Source organism: Sturnira hondurensis, unplaced genomic scaffold (genome assembly GCF_014824575.4).
Source record: "Sturnira hondurensis isolate 20B ecotype Veracruz unplaced genomic scaffold, ASM1482457v3 Scaffold0022136, whole genome shotgun sequence".
NCBI lineage: Eukaryota > Metazoa > Chordata > Mammalia > Chiroptera > Phyllostomidae > Sturnira > Sturnira hondurensis.
This window is the reverse complement of record NW_028094767.1, coordinates 4,543,795-4,561,892: the sequence shown is the minus strand read 5'-3', so window position 1 is coordinate 4,561,892 and position 18,098 is coordinate 4,543,795. Positions and strand designations below refer to the sequence as shown.

The window sequence follows — 18,098 nt, the reverse complement described above, 5'->3', positions numbered from 1 at the left end:
TTTATTTCATTTATAAAGCAAGTTATGTTTTGATATAAAGGAATTCCAGGTAATATTTTTATTAGGGAAAAAAGCTTTAAATGGTTTCAGGAATAGAAAATAAAAAGGGTTCTTTGAATAACATGAAAATTTATAAAGCTTTAAGAAGACAGATTTTTGCCATTAAGAAGAGCATCATTGCATTTCATAGCAGCAGCCTTTTTTGTCATTGCTCTTTCCACTTTAAATTCGTTCTTTCTTAGGATGATGCCTCAGTGGTTACTGATGAAGAATTAGACTTGGCAGTTTTCACGGTAGCAAGGGTATACTGAAAGCTGAATGTTCATGCTCAGTCAAAAATGGTAATGAAAAACATAACACCCATTTACTTATCATATTCTTATCTGCCTTAAACTAGATTAGCAATACAGAAAATCTAACGTTGCTCTTTGACATTTTTTTATTGTTTGTACAAATAGATTATGACCAGCTAATGCCTCTGACATTCAAGTAAAGGATGAATTCAATTAATATTTATTGAGCCCCAGCAGAGTTCACAGAACTCTAGTAAATACCAGAAAATGCAGCTCAGTGTGCAAGTAGGGGAAGAGGTTTCAGTCTGGAAACTAGGAGACAGAGAGTTATTGCTGAGAGAAGTGATGGGGTTACGTAAGAGAATTGGTTATAAGAATTCAGTTTGAAATCTGGAATAATACTAAAATTCCCAATTTAAATGATATTTTCTTTAATTCAAAGGTTAATTTTCTTGCTGTTGGTAAGTCAGAGGGAGGAGCAAATGGGAATTTTTTAAGTATTGTGCAAACTTATTTCAAGTAAGATCTAATGTGTTATGGAGGTCACCTTTAGAGTGAATAACAGTTGGAGAAGATAAGCAACCTCCCAGGTAAATACAGCTCTTGATGCCTTGCCTTTAAAAAGCATCTTATGACTTAAAACCCATCTGCCTCTGACTGAGCACACAGCTTCAGACTGCTGGTCGGGCGCTGTGACAGCACACACGGAACAGCTCTGCGGGAGAGCAGAGGGGATGTTCTCTGGCCCACAAGGCGGCCGGTACAGGAGACTGGCCCGTGCCCTGGTGTGACAGCTGTGACACAGTTCCTCTGGAGGACGCATTTCTGATTTAGATAGGTAATTCCCGCCTCATTGTCACTGGTGAAGTGGGGAGACCAGGGAAGGGAGTCCAGTCCAGAAGGACGCAGTTGTAATGTGGGAGTGGAACCAGGTCTGTGGGGTGGCTCTGCAGACAGGAGGAGAGCCAGCCGGGATATCAATAGCGATGGCCACAGGGGCTCCGCAGGCACTGTGGCCCTAGACTCAGAGGGAGGAGATCTTCCTGGTGGAAAGATCAGCAAGCGCTAAATGAGGTGGTGGTTAGCAGGGACCAAACAGGGATTTTGTAGCCAGATCACTGGTACTTTTCAGAAATACTGTCATTATTTCACTTTTTCTCCCAACTAAAGTAGGATGGCCTGACTCGTTTCCACCATGGCTCTGCTGTCACCAGGACAACCTCTCATAATCTGTGTTTGGAAAGCATTTCAATTTGTCATTATTGGGCATTTGCTTTGTGTGAGCATTAAACTAAGCTGTGCTCTTCCTGGTGAGAACGTATGAGGGCGTGGCAGTGGCTGTGGGCACACATATGGTTGATGTAGTACAGAGGCCAGTAGCATACTGAGGCATGTCTGTCCACTCGAATATGTTCAGATGCCATTAAAAACTAAAAATGAAAATAGGCTGCCTACTTGGGAAGGCTGCCACTTTGCATGCAGCCTCAGGCTGTTAGCTGGGAGAGTCAGCAGGCCTGACTGATCAGGTGTGGGTGATGTGGCTGACACTGGCAGTGGTCCCGGGGCTCATGGACTCTGGCGTCACTTGTTGCCTCAGAGGGAGCTCAGCCAACTAACTACTGTGGCTGCAGTGGGTAGTGAAGTCAACCCTGCCTTCACAGGGAAGTCGGGTAACTGCTGATTTTAACCCCGTTTGTGCTTTGGGGCACCAAGAAAATCTTCTCAGACTGGTTATAGCAGTTACGATTTCCAGGTACAGCACCAGACTTCTGTTGAAATTTTAGGCTTATTGTGTAAACACACTCTCACTGAGATAATGTGGTGATTAACCTGAGATGTTTTATATTTGAGCAGAGTACCTGGCAATAAGAAAAATAAAAATATTAGTGTTAAAGGTGTTTTACTAAAATGCAAAGTGTTGCATTATTTTCCTTTAGCTCATAAATTACCATTCAAAGGCACTTGGAAGGGAACAAGAAGAAGCCAGTGAATATTGTTATAAATACTTTGTTTACCTTCACTCATTTGGATTTTGGTATCAGATGAGTTCTGGGATAGTCACAGTTAAGAGACTCAATAGTCTCACTCACCATATTGAGGATTCCTTGGTGGTAGAGATTCGTCTTCATGACTTTGTCTTGTGTGAAATGTTACCTCCTTTTAAAGCATCTGTCGACATCATGATGTGAAATAGGTCAGTAAACGCATGCTGGGCATGCTGTGAGTTCATGTGAGACACAGCATTGCTTTTAACAACTTTTTTCTTTTAACTCAAAACTTTTAATCTTTTCTTGTAAATGTCTGATATGTGTGCAGTTTAAAACAGCCACCTACCAACACAGTTTTCAGATAAAAACACTAGTATGAAACCTTAAGGTGACATAGAAAATGGTTACCCACAAACAAATAACTAACTGTAGGCTTGATGCCTTGTCTTTAAGACTGAAATTCCTTCTTCATTTTACTGCATTGTCCTGATTTCTTCTGTTTGCTCATTGCCTTTTTAAGGGGTCCTTTGTGCTTCATTATCTTTCTTTATGATGTTGTCCTAGCTGAATTTCTTCAATTTGCCTTAGGCTTTTCTTGTATTCTGGAACTCCCGTTATTTTTATTGTCCACCAGCTACTGTTTCTGCATACTGATTAAAACGGATTGCTGCCTCCTCCTTCCACCAGTGTGTAGCCGAGTGCGGAGCACAACACCTGCCCCGAGGTGCAGGTCTCATGAATTCTCACTGTTTGCACAGGCGTCTGTTCTCTCATAGCAGCCATTGTGTGGGTTGGTCTGAGGTCCCCCATATTTGAGGTTTCTGTGTGTCTGGGTGTACACACATGTAACATTGTGCACACAAAAGGTAACCAATGCAGATTTCAATATTTTTCTTACATTGCATTACTTAAGCCATTTAATTTGAATAAACTTTATTTTTTCTAAATTTTTAAATTAAATGTATCTGAAAAACTGTTTTCACCATCTTGATATTCTGTTGTCTTTGTAGCCTCTTGAGCTTTTATTCATTCAGTCAGCAAGTTAGTGAACCATGTATCAAAAGGATGCATTGAACTGTGATTTGCGAATACTCTGTTAACTGATAATGTGCCACAGTTGGTTCCCTCAGCCCAGTCGGCTCAGTGATAACCACGCCCACCTGTTCCCTTCCTATGACGTGAGAAGGTGCAGGGCTTGGTAGGAGGAGAGTGGAGTGGGGAGACATGAGAAACTGGGTATGGAGCCGAATGGTTTTTGAACTGTTTCTGTTGCTGCTTCTCTAACTTAGTACAAATAATTATAAACTATTTAAAAGTTGCGTTTTATTTTCAGTGATTTTTTTTATTAGGTTCTGTTGTAAACACATGACTTTTGATGAAATGTGGTTTAAGGGAAGGAGCACTCACTGGTCTAGAGGTCAGAAGACTGTTCTAGTGCACGTTTTTCGGTACTGAACTGGGGAAGTGACGCTGAGCAGGTGTTTTAATCTTTCTTTGCCCTGGTTTCTGTAACTGGAGATAATGGAAAGAGATAGCCTTTCCATATTTCATGGAGACAAAATGATAACCTGCAAACATTCTATAAAAACATCCGGGAAACATGTTTATGTTGGTGATAATGATAACTAGTCTTAACTGGCTAAACCCTTTTAACTTTTTTTAATTACTCAAGGATATTTTATTGATTTGAGAGAGAGGAAGGGAGGGAGTGGAGAGAGAGAGACAGAAACATTGATATGAGAGAGAAGCATTGATTGGTTACCCCCTGTATGTATCCCAACCAAGACTGAACCGCAACCTAGGTATGTGCCCTACTGGGAGTTGAATCCGTGGTCTTTCAGTGAATGGGACCATGCTCCAAACAACTGAACCACACACCTAGGGTTTAACTGTCCTTTTTACATACTGAAACTGAAAAGCACAACCTTCAAAAGGAATTGAAACAATCTTTTTTAAAGGATGTGTGCAGCAAGCCAAATGTAGTGAGTCAAGTTAGCAGGCATTGAAATCTGTTAGGAAAACCACTGGAGACTTGCCTTTACTGATTTTGCAAGGCTGAGTTTTCATTCAGGTTAAAGATTTGTTTTTCAACAGTTATGTGACTGCACAGCTTTTGTGGTAACAATGAAAATTCATGAGGGTGAAATCTGTCATATTGGGGGGTTGTGGGTAGAAGAGTTGGGTAAGGCGATCACAGGGCAAGCACGCTGTAGATGTGAGAGTGGAGGAAGATCACCTGTGTCCATTAGAAGGCTGTAAAGAAGGGAATGTTGGTCAGGCCTGGAAGAAAGTTTGTGTATTTTGGGAGCTAAGCAAAAATTTTCCCCAATCACTTGAAAATAGTGACAACCTTGCCACAGCAGTCACTGTTGCTCATTCTGAAGGATTCAAAAGTTGCTTGGGCTTGACATTGTGAGTTAACTTTCATAGCAGCTTCACTAATTGTGGTAGCAAAGACAGCCCAAGTGTGTTTGTGCAGAATGCCTTGTTGAGATTTACACAATGGAATTCTATGCAGCAGAAAGGAAGAAGGAGCTCCTACCCTTTGCAACATCATGGATGGAACTGGAAAGCATTATGCTGAGCGAAATAAGCCAGGCAGTGAAAGACAAATACCATATGATATCACCGTTAACAGGAATCTAAACAACAAAACAAACAAGCAAGCAAAATATGACGAATGACACTCAAATACGGAACAGGCTGACAGGGTCCAGAGGGGAGAGAATCATAGGGGAAAAGGGGATGGACTCAACATGAACAAGTATAAAGGACACATGGACAATAACTAAGGGGGGTGCAGAAATGGAAGGGAGGTGGGGAGCACTGCGGGGGCAGCACTGGGAATATAAGAAAACTTTACTTGAACAAGAATTAAATAAAAGTAAAAATTTTTTTAAAAGACCAGTTTAAAAATTTTTTTAATGTAATGTGAAAATGGAGCTGTTTACAGTGCAGTGATATGGAAGTCATGTTACCTTAAGGGAAGGAAGTGAGCTGTGCAGGTTTTATATTAAGAACTGTGGGTATTTACTGCTCTGTTTCTGTAAAGACGAAAGTCTGCAGCCCACCTCAATGCCCTCAGACGTGAATGATTGAATAAATCACTTATTGAATAGGTCCATACAATATCATAGAATGCAATCCATCCCCACCCCAACACACAATTCTATTTAAAGAAAACTATGTTTGTATTGTACTTACATTGTTTTAAGAATGTTTATAAGCATATGTGTGAAGCCTAGAAAATGTATAGTTAGGGCTCTTTTTGTGGCGAAATACACATAAAATTTAGGGTTTTAACCAGTTCCAAGAGTACGTTTAGTAACATTAACTACATTCGCATTATTGTACCACCATCACCATCATTCAGGGTAGGGAAGTCTTACTCATTTTTGCCTGGTTTGCATCTTTTACGAGGTTGCTTTTAGAGTAGAAACTGAGTAAGATTACAACCTAAGGCTTTGCTGCAGTTCTTTGACACTAGACAAATTTAACTTTTGTTTCTATCTGTAAATGAGGATAGTACCTCTCTCATAGCATTATTATAAAGATTAAGCAAATGCATCTGTGTTTATGTGTGCATTTGTATTTTTTCAAGCCTTATATAAAACAAACACTATACTATATGTTTGCTGTTATTTTTACTAGTTACATTTGTGATCCTAAGGGTGTGAAGGGTAAAATATGACTTCAGAAACCAATTAAAGTACTCAGTGTTTTTATAGATTAGATAATTTACTACTAGATTGGGTTTAGGTATAAATAAAGTATAAGTAAATTAATATTCTTAGTGGAGTATGATGTACTACTTAGACCACTCACAGTCTTTAAAAGATGCAGAGTATAAAAGTAGTAAACACAGATCATGTGCTGTGTTAGAGCAGCCTTGGTTCTTACACAGTGCATCCGTGGCTCACCACTGTTTTCGCTGGATGGACATGGTGGTAAAAATGAATTGATACTATTTTTTTTAATTCACTGAGGGAAAAGGGTTAGTAATAGTATTTTCCTATGTTTAAGGATTTTTTTCATAAATCTGTCCTAAGTGTTAGTATTTGTTATTACTTGAACAAGCAAAATAATTTAACTGCAAAACCAGAAATAATTACTTACATACCTATACCTGTCAGCTTTGTCTTTTTTTTTTTTTTTACTTTTATTTTTCTTGGTTGTACTTTGTTTTGGGGAGGACATGTGCTTCTGTTTGTGAGTGGAAATTGCAGATCCATATTTTGGTTACTGAACTGAACATGTCTTTGATGTGGGTGTTTCCCTGTCCCCCTCCCCCTACAGTTTATGGGTCAGAGCACCAATGGCTTACATGTCCCTGGATTGCATTTATTTAACTGAGCTGTCATGATACCACAAAGATGGTCCTTTAGTTGTGTTTTTAATCTAGAAGTTCTTGTCCTTTTAAAATATTTTATTCCTGGTTTATATTTACATGATGTACTGAATACTTCATGTAGGTGGAATGTGGAATGGACTAGAAAACATAAAATAAGATCTTCAAAGAGGTCTAGCTAACTTAAAATGTTTCCATTTTTTTAAAGGGTTAAAAATGAAAAAAATACTTTCATATATGAATTATTTGCATGTTTTTATGTCACAGTTATGTCTTGGCTTAAAATTCTATATTTTGTAAATTAGTAATCTGTGCATTGCTTTATTGCTTCAACCTTCATTTGTCCATAGTGCATGTGTAATATGTATGATTCTGATAATGTTGTATCACTGAAAATGACTGGAAAATATTTGCTGTTGATCTCTTTCAAACCTTTTGTGGATTTCACACACTTTTTTTTTTTTTAAGATTTTATTTATCTTTAGAGGGGAAGGGAAGGAGAGAAGTATCAATGTATGGTTGCCTCTCATGAGTCCTCTGCTGTGAACTGGCCTGCAACCCAGGCATGTGCCCTGACTGGGGATTGAACTGCAATCGTGTGGTTCACAGGCCCACGCTCAATCCACTGAGCTACACCAGTCAGGGCCACACACTCTTGTATAAGCTAGGTAGTAAAAAATACTTTGTGGTAATTTATTCATTGAAATTAATAATTTGAGATTCCCTGAAGCTTCAAACTGAAGCTTCAAACAGGATATGTGATACCAATTTCTGTATTTCTACTTAAAAAAAAAAAGAGAAGAAACCCATGAATTTCTCTGGGTTGTAGAAGAAATACCTAGGATGTGATAGCCCTTCCATTGTTTTTTGTCAAATATTTATGTATCTGTTCTGTGTAAGACATCTCTCTCCCTCAGTTTTAAAGAACTTTTAAAAGATGGCTGATTTGCCTTTTGACAACTGTATAATATATCAAAGGCAGATCAAATAAGACCGTAAATTGTTAAAACAGAAGCTCAATTGGGATGTAAATCCCAGAGATTGGAGTTGTGATCCTCTGAACTGTTGGCTGTGGCCACAAGAAACTGACCTGTGGGCGATGTTCCATGTCCTGGAATTCAGTGCTTGCAGACACCACCTCACTCCACTGCAACTCTAACCTTACACTTTGTAAATTCCACACTAATGTAAAAAGGAGATATTTAAAAACATTTTTTGAATGATAGGGTGAGCAGGAAGCTGATACAGGGTGTTGGCACCCCATCAGAGTTTCTTTTTTTTTTTTTAATTTTACTTATTTATCTTTAGAGGGGAAGGGAAGGAGAGAGGGAGAGAAATATCAATGTATGGTTGCCTCTCCTATGTCCCCTGCTGGGAACTGGCCTGCAACCCAGGCATGTGCCCTGACTGGGAATCGAACTGTGATCGTGTGGTTTGCAGGCCCGTGCTCAATCCACTGAGCTACACCAGCCAGGGCCCATCAGAGTTTCCTCTCCAGTACAGTTCAGTGGCTTGATACTGCCACCGTGGAAATGGCTGTCCTTGAATAAAGAAAGGGTTTGTTTCAGAGTTTCATGGATGCATATGTAGAATCAGTACTGTTTTATTTCCTTTCCTCCCTTCCTTCTTCTTCCCCTCCTCTTCTTCCCTCTCCATCCATCCAGGTTTTTTCCCTTATAGCAACTTTATTTTTATTTTTATTATTTTTGCTCTTAATGAACTTTTTTTGTTTTTAGATTTCTTTAATTATTGTTCAAGTACAGTTTTCTGTCTTATATTCCCAACCCTGCCCACCCTGCCCAGTGCTCCCCACCTCCCTCCCATTTCCCCCCACCACCTTAGTTATTGTCCATGTGTCCTTTACACTTGTTCCTGTGAATCCTTCCTTTTTTTCCCCCCTGTGATTCTCTCCCCTCTCCCCTCTGGTCCCTGTCAGCCCATTCTGTATTTCAGTGTCTTTGGTCATATTTTGCTTGCTTGTTTGTTTTGTTGTTTAGGTTCCTGTTAAAGGTGAGATCATATGGTATTTGTCTTTCACCGCCTGGCTTATTTCACTCAAGCATAATGCTTTCCAGTTCCATCCATGATGTTGCAAAGGGTAGGAGCTCCTTCTTTCTTTCTGCTGCATAGAATTCCATTGTGTAAATGTACCATATTTTTTTTGATCCATTCATTTACTGATGGGCATCTAGGTTGCTTCCAGCTCTTGGCTATTGTAAATTGTGCTGCAATGAACATTGGTGTGCATAAGTTCTTTTGGATTGGTGTTTCAGGGTTCTTAGGATATAACCCTAGTTCACTGTTGGTGGGATTGCAGACTGCTACAACCACTATGGAAAACAGTATGGAATTTTCTAAGAAAACTAAAAATGAACATGCCTTTGACCCAGCAATTCCACTTTTAGGATTATATCCCTTATAGTAACTTTAAAAGTCAACATTTCAAATCATCAACATTTATTTCCAAAGTAGGTATTGATGATGTGCAGTGATATCCAAAAAACAGTGTTTGTAAGAATGTGGTATCAGATCCCAGTGTAGCCAGTAAACTCAAAAGTAGTATCTGTCTCATGAGGTTTGGGGTATTAGATGAATTAATGTATGCAAAGTAGTCAGAACAGTGCTGGGCACATAAGGAAGCATCAGGGTACAGAATAATGTGAATGGTGTGATGTCATTTGTTAAAAAGGGGTTTTTGGATATGAGCCTAGAATGGGTGTGTGTATGTAAATACATACATACACACATAGAGTCTATTTGGATTTACAGAATGAGTATAAAACATTATGGGTAAAAATTATTTCTGGAAGAATAAACAAAACTGGGAATAGTTCCTTTGAGGAAGAGTGTCAGCTTTTTGAACTGTTCTTCTTTTAGCCATATATTTTTAAAATAATGCCATGTTTCAAGTATTAAGAGATTCTGTTTTAAGACAAGAATTTGTTCTTCTTAGATGGTCCTGCTGAGGCACCAGTGGCCAATGGGAACACGACCACAGTGCCCACTCTGAATGATGATTTGGACATCTTTGGACCAATGATTTCGAATCCCTTACCTGCAACTGTCATGTCCCCAGCTCAGGTATGTGGTAAGAATGTGGTCTCACACACTCACTGCTTATTTACTTTCTGAAAAGTTCTGAAACTTCAATTTTGAAAGAATTTTCTCTGAGGAGTCACTGAAATGAAAGCCTCCTGTTCTTTAGACCATGTGCTGACAAACTAAGCCTGATGCTTGTTGGCAAATGAAGTTTTAATGGAACACAACCACTCCCATCATTTACATATCATCTGTGGCTGCTTTCACACGGAAAACACAAGTTGAATAGTTAGAACAGACACCATATGACCCACAAAGCCTAAATACTCACTGCCTAAGGTTTGTTGGCTTTTGCTTTAGGAAAACAGCGGTGTTTACAATGAACAAGTGGGAAAACCCAGACTATTTCAGCCTTTGCTGAGATCAGCAGGGTCACTTACTCAGAGTTTATAAACTGAGTGTGTAACTACAGACTGGAGGCCGGTAGTCCTCTCCTTCTGCTGTACTGAGCCATCCCCAAGTAGTGTTCACTTCCGGTTGTAGGGAAACTAGGAATGAGAAATTCTAGATAGTTCCGTATCCATATTCTTTATTATGAAGATAAATTGTTTTAAGTTAGCCTTAAAACCTTTTTTATTTTAGTTATTTTTAAAAAGCTATTTAGAGCATAATATTAATGATCAGGATTTTTAGGTGAAGAAATTTTGAATTGCCTTCTGATTATTACATGGAATTTCTTTATTTGCCTGTATTCCTTTTTAAAAAATTACAGATTGATACATTAAATACTACTTCAGATGTGACTGGCAAAATTATATTTTAATCGTAAAACAATGATTAGATATATGTATACATTGTACATCTTTACGTTTTGGGTGGGTATGAGAACACAAGTTCTACTTACAGCAAATTTCAGTTACACAATAAGTATACTGTATTTTGTCATGTATAATGCGCACTTTTTTGCCCAAATTTTTGAGGGAAAAATAAGGATACACATTATACATAGGTAGTACTAATTCCATATGTAAATATTGTGAATTTGTTACCAGTGCATAAAATATCTTGTGCCCTGTATGTAGTCTTATGTTTTGTAACTATTTGTTACATAAAATGCACCATAATATGTTAAAAATAAATGCTAAAATTCCTTTATAATATAAAAACAAGTACCTAAATATAAGTAAATACATAATTGAATTGAAAAATTAAAATGAAAAATTGTTTTCTGAAAGTTTGGGCCAAAAACATGGGTACGCATTAGATACGGCAAAATATGGTAATCAGCTGTAGTCACCACATGTTACGTTGCACTTTAGACCCTCAGACCTTACTCCTCTCAGCTGAAAGTGTGTATTGTATTTTTTATTTGTACCCTGAAAGGTTCACCCAGCCCCTGTATTTCCTCCACCCCCACACATACAAGTGCTACCGTGCAGTCATATAGTGTTTGTCTAGAAGGTGAAAGACAAACGTTCAGGAATATGGATAACTCTTAAGCATAAAATTTTAAGGTTTTATTTAAAATTTGTACTTTACAAATAACCAATTTGTTTCAGGGCAGCATAATTTTTGAGGTAAAAATATTTCCTTTTCTTTAGAAAAACTGAACCTAATTGGAATAGTTTGGGCAGAAAGTTTTAATATGAAGGAAGTTATGTCTTACTGAAAAGACTAATTACATATATTTTTGTTATACGTATTTATTGTTATGGCAGTCATTGTGTAATTACTACCAGAATTGAGCACATGGATTTCTTAGGAATATTAGTTTAAATGCTTGTTATCAAAATCATCTTCAGCATTAATGTTTATTTTCAGAAAATTATTTTATGGCTGAGCCCCTTCTCCCCCACTCCCCACTCCCACCACATAGAAGGAGGGATGAAGTGTTGCTGCTGATGTTTCAGTTGACATTAATTACCTTGTGAATTTGTGCAGGTTTGATTTTGCATGTGTTAAAAAATGTCTAATGTTAATGTGGCTTTAGAAAGAAGTATTTAAGATATTTGACAGTCTGAGTTTGAAAAGCATTTTCTTTTGGTCTAGCATTTTAGCAAGGTTGCTTTATCTGCTAGACTTCCTTAGATTCCACTGGGGCATGAGAGTTGCTTTGCAACTGCTTGGAGACTTAGGCCCACATCTGAGGCTTCCGTGCACCTCATGTGTTCTGTTCAGTATCAGAGCAGCAACTGCTGACTGCGTACAACTCCTGAGTATAAGTAGAGCCGTGACAAGAGTGTGTGTGGATGGCTTTCGCTGTCATGAGGGGTTGATCTGGCCTTTACGCTTTGGGCACTCTGCATCACTAACTGGTAGAACACCAGGGCTGATGGATATTTTTAATCACACCTAATTCTTTTTTTCAGACATTGTTTTAGAACCAAAATTGCGCCCATTTTATTGTTCCCTATAAAATATTTGGTGAATAGTAAAGATCCAAATCCAGACATATTTTCAAAATAATGTCTTTGAAATGGGGGTAGGTGGGTTAAAGTATACCTTTTATGCATAAACTGGTAATACATAACTAATTTTGGTGGGGTTTTATTACATGAAATTGATTGGACACCAGTAGGAATTACTGTTGACCCCTGAACAATGTTGGGCTAGGGGCACCAATTCCAAGCAGTCAAAAGTCTGCATATAACTTTTGACTCCTCAGAACTTTATTAGTATCTTACTGTTGACCAGAAGCCTTACTGATAACAGTCAACACATATTTTGTATATACATATTATATACTGTATTTTTATAATAGAATAAGCTAAAGGAAAAAAAGTTAGAATTGTAAGAGAAAAATACACTTGCAGTACTGTATTTACTAAAAAAAAAATCCGTGTATAATTTTACCTGCACAGTTTAAACCTGTTGTGCAAGGGTCAGCTGCACTCTGGATCCTGTATTCATTCCTGATTTATTTTCTGAGCAGAGCACAAATTCTAGTAACCCATTCTCCCTCTCATGTGAATGTGAGATAGATGGCTTTACTTGTCTGGCTGCGCAGTCCCCCCTAAGGGGGTTGGAGATGGTCACCAGAGTGTACATGTGTACTGGGGGTTGAAGGGAATTGTTCCAGTCCCCAAAGGTGACATGCAGAAGCCACCCCTTTCTTTTCCTGTCTGTAATGTATATACACCAACAGTGTCTGGACCTGCACAAGTGCTGTGGCCTGTCCTTTCAGCCCTGGCAATTCCAGTCAGTCAGCAAGCCTTTGCTCAGGGGTCCTGCAGCCTCCCAAAGTGAAAAATAACAGGCAAAAATTTTATCCTAAAGTTGTAGTACTGGCAAAGGGGACACCAGAAATAATAAATGGTCATTTGAGTGGGCACTAGCCATGCGTTTGGTTTGTCCATGCTGAGGTAGATGCGCTCTACATTACCTACCTTCATCGAAAGGAGTACCTTTGTTTAACGCATGCGAGCATTGGTTCGGCCGCTCTAGTGAGACTGGAGTAATGTATCTCCTTCACAGGGACCAGAACTCAGGGTTTGAGCAGGTTCTCGGATTGAACAGAAACTACACATGACGACAAGATCACTTGGTCAGGTGGCCGCGTTGTTTTCTAACACTACTACCCGTAAATACTGTGCTCTTGTCCCTGCTGCTGGGCAAAACACTCTTGTGGTCATTGAACAACTCTCTAAGGTGCGTGAGTGGTGATGTTATCCCGTTCTACAGTAGAGGGGCAGTGGGCGCTACATGGAGGTCTGATGGCACAGTCGCTGCAGTAAATGTGGGCTCTAATCCGGTAGGCAGCCCCAGAGCCCACGCTCTTAGCTTCTGAGGTCTTTGCTTTTTCGTTGGTAGTTCAGGTGCATTTGTTATATTTGGTATTTCATTGTGTCCAATTTTACATATTTCTGATCTTTCACAAAATAAAGTGGCTTTTTCTTTCTATCTAAAAATTCTTGCTTAATTAGTCGTAATAGATTCAAAATATTATTCTGCCTAAGTTAGTTTGTAAGTACAGTCCTTGAATGGTAATTTATTGTAAGGCTTTTTTGGGCAAAGATGTTAAATGTTTGGATTTTTTAAAAATTCAAGGTAAATCATATACATGATTTTTAGCTATTTGCTACTCACCTTATTCTGTACTTCGAGAAGAAATACTCAGTTTTTACTAGTCTTCCTAGAATTCTTTGAAATTCTTCTTATGTAAAACAATTCCTTATAAACAAATGTGAATGTGATTGAAAATTAATGACTGCATAGATTGTTACACTTAGGTTATCAGTTGTGATGGGATGACACCATGTGAAAGGTAGAGGACATTGTGAAATTTTTTGGTTTTGTATTAAATATCCACGTGTTTATTTGGGTTTGTGGACTGAGATCAGGCTTGAGAGGACAGGTGGTTAAAGGACTTCTTGTTTTCTGGGAAGCAAGCACTTCATTGGTTCTGCTGTGCTTTGTTTCTGGAAAGACATGAAGCATTCTAAGGTTGTGGTTAAAACTGATCTAGATTAGGTTTATAAGAATGTTGCAGGCCCTGGCTGGTGTAGCTCGGTGGATTGAGCACGGGCCTGCGAACTAGACGATCGCAGTTCGCGGTTCGATTCCCAGTCAGGGCACATTCCTGGGTTGCAGGCCAGTTCCCGGCAGGGGCCAATTCCCAGCAGGGGATGCACGAGAAACAACCATACATTGATGTTTCTCTTCCTCTCTCCTTCCCTTCCCCTCTAAAGATAAATAAATAAAATATTTAAAAAAAAGAAAAGAATGTTGCAGTGCAGCTTTTGAAAAGCTTATTTAAAAAGAAGATAGAACCAGCCTTTGCAGCGCCGTCTTACAGCCTTCTGTGGTAGTATAGGTGTTTTTTATTCTAAGGGATGCCAGCTCCTTGAAGCAGCAGGTGCTGAGCAGTAGTGGTGCTCACACAGCAGCCACGTCCCTGCCTGCTGCTGCTGCACCCAGGGATGCTGTTTACGAGCATCAGTCGAGCAGGTAAACACAACTTACTACGGAAGAGGTTTTGGTCCACCTCTTCTGCATTAATACATTGCAAATAGGAAACATTGTACCTTATTCCTAGGTGTTTTTGTGTGGGCTGTGAGTGATCTCTAATGTCTCTATTTTACCTTCTACAATTGTTGAATTTCTAATTTCATAACTGTACTTGGATTTGAAGTAATGGATGAGCCATGTTTTAGTATGAAGGATTCTGCAACATGTTTTGGTGTTTGTCTCAGGGGACGTCCTCTGTACCAGCAGCTGCCCCTGTGTCTACAGTACCAGCTGGGGATCTGGATCTCTTCACCGACCAAACCACAAAGTCAGAAGAGGTGGCAAAGAAACAGCTCTCCAAAGACTCCATCCTATCTCTGTATGGCGCGGGGGCCATTCCGCAGCAGAGCACTCCTGGTAACGCACCCCGACCCTGCTTTCAGGGCCCGCAGTGACACTGCTCGAAGTACATCCTTTGTGGTTATGATAGTATCAGTTATATTTCTTCCCCATTTTTTGTGTAATGGGTGCTTTGTTGTTGCAGTTTACACAACTACAGAAGTAAATGCAGTATTAGAATTAAAAAGCAGGTACAGGATTCACAAAACTTTATTCATTTAGAATTAACAAGCTGTTCACATATCACTTAAAATACTGTTTCACAAGCTTATAGGAGGACATGGATTATCTTTGAAGAATTATGTCAGTTTGATTTGCATGAAGTCTCTGTGTACAGTGTGGTATCTTCTCTGCAAGTAAACAATAAGCAGTCTGAATTACCACCTGAATTCTGAAAAAGGTTTGAAATTTTAAAAGTAATTATAATGAAATACTAGCATGGTAAAATTTGTTGTTTACATAGTTTAAATCTTTCAGAGTCTCTTTTAAAGTAATGAACTTCATTTCATATCTGAACTGAAATTTGAATGAAATCCCATTTGCCTTAAAGCCAGACACAGAGAACTTTCCTTGGAGTGTTTGAGGGTGGAGACCAGTGGTGCAGGTCAGCAGAAATGGCGCAGCCTCTCATGCGATGCAGTTGGTCTTCACTCACAATGGATGTTTTATTATAATGTATTCTATTACCAGATTTATTTCTTCTGATTAAAAGTGCTTAGGTTCATAGTGGATTTGTGTGCGTTCTGGAACTAAGTAGCTCTGAGATAGTGGGGGTGTGAGCTGGTCTGAGCAGTAGGAGCAGCCAAACCCAAATTAAAATTTTTGCTATGCCATCACAGAGGTGAATGCAGCTGTGTACAGTAGTTCTGTTCTCGTGATTCATTTTCTTTTTTCATGGTTCTTATGATGCAGGTGTATTTATGGGACCCACAAATATACCATTTACCTCACAAGCACCAACTGCATTTCAAGGTTTTCCGTCGATGGGTGTACCTGTGCCTGCAGCTCCTGGCCTCATAGGCAATGTGATGGGACAGAGTGCAAGCATGATGGTGGGCATGCCCATATCCAACGGGTTCGTGGGAGGCGCACAAACTGGTGTGGTGCCGCTGCCGCAGAATGTGATTGCCCCCCAAGGCGGAATGGTGGGACAGATGAGTGCGCCCCAGAGTAAGTTCGGCCTGCCGCAAGCCCAGCCGCCCCAGTGGAGCCTGTCACAGGTAGGGGCCCTCTGCTCTCTGACTCACCCAGAGTCGGAGGAACAAGGTTACCTTCTAAATGGTTTTGTTCACATTTCAATCTAACAGTGTGGCAGAGGGAATTGGTAGGGATAATGAAGTTATATCAGACGAATCACCTGTCATCATCCCCTGTGTTCAGAGTATTCTGTAAAGAAATGTTGAGCATCTTGTCATTTCAATAACGTTAATGGTGAATATCCCTAATCTAGTTGTAACAGCTAGAAATTATCTTGGGCATTTTAAGAGACTGTCTACCACCTTTGAAATTAGCAGCAAGCTTTAACCCAGCTCCTGGGTGGGGTGTTTTTATAGTCTTGACCACCCAACCTGTCTTCACTAATTTGGTGGGACAGGAGGGAGGTACAGCTTTCACAAAGGACTCCAGTCTCATAGTCTGACAGCACTATTTTGTGAGGGAAAGAGGCAGGTCACCAGGTCATGTGGCTACTGTTCATGGATTTATAAAAAATCTTTTTGTTCAAAAACCTTTGTAAAGTTCTATTTCCTTTTATTTATCCTATAATTAGGCTTATACTTTTAGAAAGGACCCACTAGTTCAAGAATTTCTGTAAGATATGAACCAGCCCATATTATCCTGTTTCTCCCTCAGTTAGTTTAGAGCTCAGAGAGGACACATTATTAGTACGACCTCCTTGAAGCCCCCTTCTATTTTAGGTGCTGTCTTCTAACTTTCTCTGGCCCCGTAGAAAAAGGTCTTTAGATTGTAGTTCATGGTCACGCTCCTCTTCCCTTTACACTTCCTAGTTGCTGTTTCTGCAGCATTTTCATGACCTGGGCTCCTGCTCAGCTGTTCTCCCTTGAGAGCATTCAAGGAGTAGTCTGTAGTGATTTGTAACCAATGTTAGCAAAATCACGGTATATCCTGGGAGTGCTCCAAGTTATTTTTACTGTCACTATTTAAAGTAATATCTTGTATTACACTGGTCTGTACTCTCTAGGAATCTCAAGGATTATAAAGACCAAATGGCAGTAAAAGCTTTTCTGTAGCCAAAATGCTGAACCACAGCCGGTTAAGGTGCTGGATCAACCTGAAACGCGTTACCTGTGGGTTCTATTGGCCAGTGAGAGGGTGGTTAAAACACCCTTTAGTAGGTATCAGAAGTGATCTGCCCCTGCAGACACTTAGGTCTCCTAGTGATGTGATTAATACCAGTATCTAAAAAATTGCAGCTTTAAACTTAATAGGAATACAGTCCAACCCTGTGCATAGGTTTTGAATCCACTCTGTACTTTGTAGTCAGCCCTCTTGCCTTTCCTTAACATGTCGTCAGTCTTAGAGGTAAGAGAACCACAGAAAAAGGGTTGAGACAGTTATATACATACATGACTTGGGTCTGAAAGAAAAATATATGAAGTCTTATACAACTTCAGATGTTTCTAGTTAGCCAAGCAAGAGAAAAATGTATCCTTTCTGACCTTTAATATATAGAAAGTATATGTAGCCATTTAAGATTTTGAGGAAGGCAGAATAGTTGTGATACACAATTGATAATTTTGACGTATTTAACTTTCTAAAATTTCCGGTCATTAGTAGTTAAAGCACCGTATAGTTGAAATTTAGAATAGTGGACCCAGATACAATTGCAAAGATTGTTTTGGCACTTTCCAGTTGTGGTGAATCCTTGGGGGGACGAGGAATTGAGTGTAGAAAAAGAACCCAAGTGCTGGAGTTCACTTTATGGGCAGTGCTAAAAGTTGGAAGGAAACAGTAGCTGTTTGTTTTCTGCAGAGAAATAATTGTGTTATCTGCTTCTAATAAAATAGACATTTTCATAGTTACCCTAACTGTGGCTAAAAAACAAGAATTAAGTGAAGCAAGCTT

The 18,098-nt window shown here is 39.3% G+C and overlaps 1 protein-coding gene across 2 annotated transcripts in view; it reads left to right on the top strand.

The window, feature by feature from the left end:
- Positions 1 to 18,098, top strand: part of SMAP1 (small ArfGAP 1) — a 147,658-nt gene that overhangs the window by 128,162 nt on the left and 1,398 nt on the right. For both annotated transcript variants that reach the window (XM_037034362.1, XM_037034363.1), the window contains 3 exons: positions 9,583 to 9,710; positions 14,861 to 15,032; positions 15,927 to 16,234. In XM_037034362.1, the coding sequence (XP_036890257.1) occupies positions 9,583 to 9,710; positions 14,861 to 15,032; positions 15,927 to 16,234 (608 nt within the window). The remainder of the gene's footprint in view (positions 1 to 9,582; positions 9,711 to 14,860; positions 15,033 to 15,926; positions 16,235 to 18,098) is intronic.